General features: G+C 44.3%; 1 protein-coding gene across 1 annotated transcript; it reads left to right on the top strand.

The window, feature by feature from the left end:
- The first annotated feature begins 374 nt into the window (after positions 1-374).
- Positions 375-4,497, top strand: spry1 (sprouty homolog 1, antagonist of FGF signaling). The gene is made up of 2 exons (XM_082550531.1): positions 375-983; positions 2,469-4,497. The coding sequence occupies exon 2, from the start codon at positions 2,519-2,521 to the stop codon at positions 3,599-3,601; it is 1,083 nt and encodes a 360-aa protein (XP_082406657.1). The 5' UTR covers positions 375-983; positions 2,469-2,518; the 3' UTR covers positions 3,602-4,497.
- The last annotated feature ends 1,161 nt before the right edge of the window (positions 4,498-5,658 follow it).

The raw sequence follows: 5,658 nt of genomic DNA on the forward strand, positions 1-5,658 counted from the left end.
TGTGCCCAGTACAAATATATCAAATGCCCCTTTTGAAACAATATGCGGTTTATTTTTCAGCTTATAAGGACCATCGTGGTATTTGGGTGCACATTTTTCGAAACATGGACAAAAAATAAATAAATAAATCAGAAATTCTGAATCTACGTAAAGTGGTTTTCTTTCCTTTTTTTTGATGCGTGTGTATGGTACCAATAATGACAACTCAGCAATGTTATAAATAAATACGGCGTTTAATACGTCACTATTAGTCACATCACCCTCATTCACACCATTAATCATAACCCACAAGAACGGAAACTAGTATTTTTTTTCCTTCCCCTAACCCCCTCGTTGAGTCAACGTTTGCGTTTTTAAAAAGCCGTTCCACCTTAACCAGTGCACACATCTCTATCGCCCGGCCTTCCACATCTGCCCAATGAATCAGGAACGGATGCGATGTATCCTTTTTCAGCGGAGTGGCTGGCCAATGGGAGTTGGATTGTCGAGCAAACACTAAGCCCTGAGCCCCCATTCATCAGTGCTGAACAGGCCCGCAGAGCAGAAGAGAGCGCACCGCTGTCTGCAACATAACGACGCTTTTGCACAAGAGCGCAGATATCCCGCAACAATAACTAACAGCCAGAACTCAAATACAATTCTCAGCAGATACGCGAGGAGGAGCAACTTTTGGATATAAGCTCGCGCGTGTTTATTTATTTATTTTTTCCTCTCAGCCTTCTTCATCAGAGCTCCGCCGTGGATTTACTTTATCTTGGGACAGATGCACGCGTAACACACGCTGAACTTTTCAGTACGACTTAACCGAAAAAAATAAATAAAAAGGGAATAACGCAAAGGGATACATTCGCACTTGGATTAACAGACTGAATGTTATGCATTAGACCTCATAATCTACAGCTGGACATTGCCCCTTCCGTTTGGATGGAGTTTTGGTAGATTATTTGGTTGATGGATTCGACGCTATGGATGCTTGCATATAGGTATGCATTTTCTTAGTGATTTTACGCTTATTTTGCGCATTTTGCTTTGGTTTTAGGGCATTTGTTGCCCGATAGTAGGGCACGTAGCTACCTAGAAAGCGCCGCTGCAGCAATAAAGTCCAAATGTTTTGCTGTGCGCAAAGACTTTTCGTCTTATTTTCCATGTGTTCGCCATGAAATAAAGAATCCGCTGTGGGTTGAACTGATCGCGACTACTTGGTGAAGTTGATGGATTTCCACGCCAGTGTTGTTCCGAGGCTGTGCTGTAACAAACACCCCTCCCCCATGGCGGTTGTTTTCATTCATAAGTTTTGCCCGTCTTACGCGTCCTGTAATGTCTCTTGATCTCCGGCTCTGGTTTTTATAAGATCCTGTTTTTATTACTGCAAACAACGCCTTCTCATGTGAGCGCGTTCTGTGCATATGATCCTATTTAAAGTGCGCCATTTGACGGATAGACTATTAAATGTATAGATAAATATTTTTAATGTAGTTGAAACGTGAGTTTGTTTATGTGCAAAGCCGCAAAATCGATCTTTCTGCTTTGATTGTAGTAGTTTTTATTTTTATTTAATCGTTAATAGTTTTAAGGAGCCCTTCACGGGACACCTAGGCTTTATGTTTTTGTAAACTGTAAGTTTCGGCCTCCTGCAGGTCGGCTGTGCTTAATAACATCCCCAAAGACTCAAGTTCAAATTCCTAATCGTATTCCTATAAATACAAATACGATATATATATATATATAAAATGTGTGTGTGTGTGTTCATATTGACTTCAAAAATTGGGGGCTTCTCGGAACTGAAATAAGGTTTTAATCTGACGATTTTCGAGCGTTTTTTAACTGCCGTCTATATTTTGTCGGAACTTGATCTGACCTTAGTTTTTTAGCTCTACTTTTGTCCCCGTTTCCCTGAAATCCTTTTTGATGTAGTAATAGAATACTAAGTGAGGCAGCTCATTTAGTTCCCTTGGATAGTGTCCTCGTTTCGTCGCCGCGGTGCATTTAAATGTTAACTAGTCATACAAATGTAAATGAGCAGGGGAAGTATTTGTAGGGCCTGCTGAAGTTTAGATGTGTGCCTGTTGGGGAGGAAGGTACAAAAAGTCTTGTTAATAGTCAACTTTTTCCCGGGTTGCCTCACTTAACGGGCTCAAAAGTGACATATTGTCATGTTGACAGGGTGAAGACAGTTGGTCTGGATTAACTATAAAGACTTATTTATTTGTCATTAATTTATAAACACTGTTCAGCATCTTATGTTATAGCTGTGCAATAACTGCTATGGTATGCGTCAAGAATGATTGTAATGATATATTAGTATTAGATTTTTATTAGTATTATTTCTGAATCCAAAAACACTTGGGATTGTGTTAACCCCTCTTCCATCAGGACTGTGTTTCCTAGAACAAGGATTTTTATTTTTTGCTTGACTGTTTCTGATCATATCTCCTGCCTCTTCCTTGTCTCTCCCCCCCCCCTGGCAGGTTTTCCGATGCATGTCCACGGTGAATGTCGGAAGTGGTGATTCCCCCAGATGGAGCTCCAAAGTCAACATGGCCCTGGCGGTTCATTAGTGGTGATCCAACAGCCTTCCCTAGAGAGTCGGCAGAGGTCGGATTACGAGCGGGAGTTCCAGCATGCCGGCATTTTCTCTCTGGAACAAATCAAGGCCATCCGCTCTAGCAACGAGTACACTGAGGGACCCTCAGTGGTTCGGAGGCCCCCTGCACCCCGGATGGTCTCCAGACCCCATGAAAAGCAGGAGAGGACTCACGAGGTCATCCTCGTCAATGTGAACAACAATTATGAGCACCGGTCATCAGGTCACCACCATCATGCTGGGGGCAGTGTGTTGGTTGGGGGACAGCAGTATGGTGGGCCTCGGGCACCAGGGCTCAGCCGCTCTACTAGCACAGGAAGCGCCGCCAGCTCAGGGAGCAACAGCAGTGCCTCCTCTGAGCAGGGACTCTTGGCACGCTCACCCCCCACCAGACCTGGCATTAGCTTACAGCATCACCACCGAGTGGATCGGCCTGTTCGGACTCAGCCGAAGCCCAAGGCCCTTTTACAGCCCCAGCAGGGACCTCAATTTTACCAGCCTCCACTAGAGGCTCCACTCAAGCCCCAGGGCAAAGGGAAATCAGACTTTTCTGGCTCTGGCAACGAGGTGGTGGCTGCTGCTGGGCACCAGTTCATCTGCGAGCGCTGTGGGAAGTGCAAGTGCACCGACTGCACAGCACCCAGGAGCCTGCCTTCATGTCTGGCGTGTAATGGCCAGTGCCTCTGCTCTGCTGAGAGTGCACTGGAGCACGGCACGTGTATGTGCCTTGTTAAGGGCATCTTCTACCACTGCTCCAATGACGATGAGGGGGATTCATGTGCTGACCACCCCTGTTCACTGTCACGTTCCCACTGCTGCTCTCGCTTCCTGTGCATGGGATTAATGTCGGTACTCTTCCCCTGTCTGCTATGCTACCCACCTGTCAAGGGGTGTCTGAAGGCATGCCAGGGTTGCTATGACCGGGTTAAGAGACCTGGCTGTCGCTGCAAGAACTCCAACACTGTGTATTGTAAACTGGAGAGCTGGGCCCCACAGACCCAGGAAAAGCCTTCCTGATCGCTTCCCAAGGTCTCAGTGATTGCCTGTGCACAGGAGACTCTAGAAACGGATCTTATGATGACAATGATAATGATAGTCACAAATTAATGTTTATCAGACATTCTGAGCACCTCCCACCCACCTCCCCTCCTCGCTGCAGAACCCTAAGGAGCTAAGCAAAGGAGTAACGAAAACCACTCGATTATTTTTAGTTTTATTTTCTCTGGATCAGGACCATGTTTTTACAGACCAGTGTTTGCCTTAACTGTTTCTATGTCTATCCTCAGCTCCTCATTAACACTATTTTTTATATATATATGAAAAGTTTTTCTTCCGTTTTAGGTAGGCACTTTCCTCCGGGTCTGTGTGCCCGGTGGGATCTGCCTCTCACCAAATCTGTGAAGGACGATCTACTATAGGGCAATTATGTAGCTGTTACCTGGTATTCATAGCAAGCAGGTATGTTTGAGTTTATTGGTTGCTACCACACTAAAACCGTGGTTTCTATGCTCATTTTGCATTAACGAAAGCACATCCATCTCATAGTATTCTCCACTTGGATATGTTTCTCTCCTTCCACCCATCTGAACCTTTCATACACATTCTGTGGCATATTCTCCGATGTTTTTTGTTTTCCTTTTATCTTGTGTAAATTGTATGTTCAAAAATCCATAAGAGGAATTCTGGCTATTTTTTAAAAGAAAAAAATGTCTGTTAAACATTTTTTTTGTTAAAAAAAATATTTATTATGTGAAGCTCTATTATTTTATGATATTTATTGCAAGAGACAGTCTTAAATTTACTCATGTCTGAATATAACAAAATATCAAATACTTACTGAAAAATTAAAGGGTGGCACAAAAGAAAACTATGTTAACTTTAACGCAGAAAATATATTAATTAATGAAAAAATAGCACTGTCTGGTGTCTTGATTGCCCTGCTGAGAAGCAGTAACTAAATCTGATGGATGGCCGCTGGCTGATTTTTAAGGGAATGTGGGTCTGTTTCTTAAGTTGGGAGTTCAGTGGTGAACAGCAAATCACTGTTCCATGTGTGTATGCATGTGTGTGTGTGTGTGTTCACGCTGGGTGTGGAATTCCTGTTTTTTTTCTTTAAAGCTACAAGTAGAAACAGCTTGTAGCTCAAAATGTGACTGTTTACATTCTTGGAGGGCTTCTTTGCTGCGATTCTCCTCGGTAACCTTGAAAGCTAAACAATACAGGTCATTGACATGATTAGCCCCGAAGCTGCTAGCATCAACAGAGTCTCCACGTTTTCAGAGTGAGTTATGCTCACAGGAAGTAGCTCTCCCTCTAAACCCCCCTCTCGTCTCACCCGCCAACAAGTCACCACAAACTATGTACTGTAGTTTATTCCCTGGGCTTTAACGCAGCCAGATGGGGATGTTCCCAAACTCCCAAATGGTCTCCGCGCTGCAAACCCAAGAGTGTGTGCCATCAGATATGAGAGCGGTCATTACGAGTAGCCGGGGCCACCTGTTCAAAGATAATAAACCGGGGCTATCAATGCTGGGCTTTTATGGCATGGTTCCTGCACTAAAGGCAATGACAGGGGCCAATCCAGCCCCCACTGTGACCCGCAGTCCCCCATTTGGCCAGCTCTTTTTGTCAGTGAATTTATCACGTGGGAAGTCCACTGAACCCCTCCACCCCCACCACTGACACCCGCGCACTTCTCCACCTCCGGGCCCCCAAGAGATGAGATCATCACTTTGAGAGTTGGTTGGTCAGCCACAAATACCAGCAGCTGGGGAAACACAAAAGGTGAACAGGAAATTCTCTTGGACAAAGGAAAAAATATACAGCAGTTTAAATTTGGAGAGCTGCAGCGCTGGCGACAAAACAACACAACCGTGTCTATTATCAGCTACAAGTGATCGCAGTGGCCTTGGTTGCTGTTTGCAGCAGGCCTCGGATCTTTGGATTATTTAAAACGTCTTCAGCTAAAGTAAACTAGAACCCACTGTTAAAGCTCTGGCACTTTTAAGGAATAATTATTTAAGCGCTTTAAAGACGAGAAAAGTAATAGTAAACTCACTAGCATACAGTCTTAT

Source organism: Aulonocara stuartgranti (genome assembly GCF_965226115.1).
Source record: "Aulonocara stuartgranti genome assembly, chromosome: 2".
In the NCBI taxonomy this organism is placed as follows: domain Eukaryota; kingdom Metazoa; phylum Chordata; class Actinopteri; order Cichliformes; family Cichlidae; genus Aulonocara; species Aulonocara stuartgranti.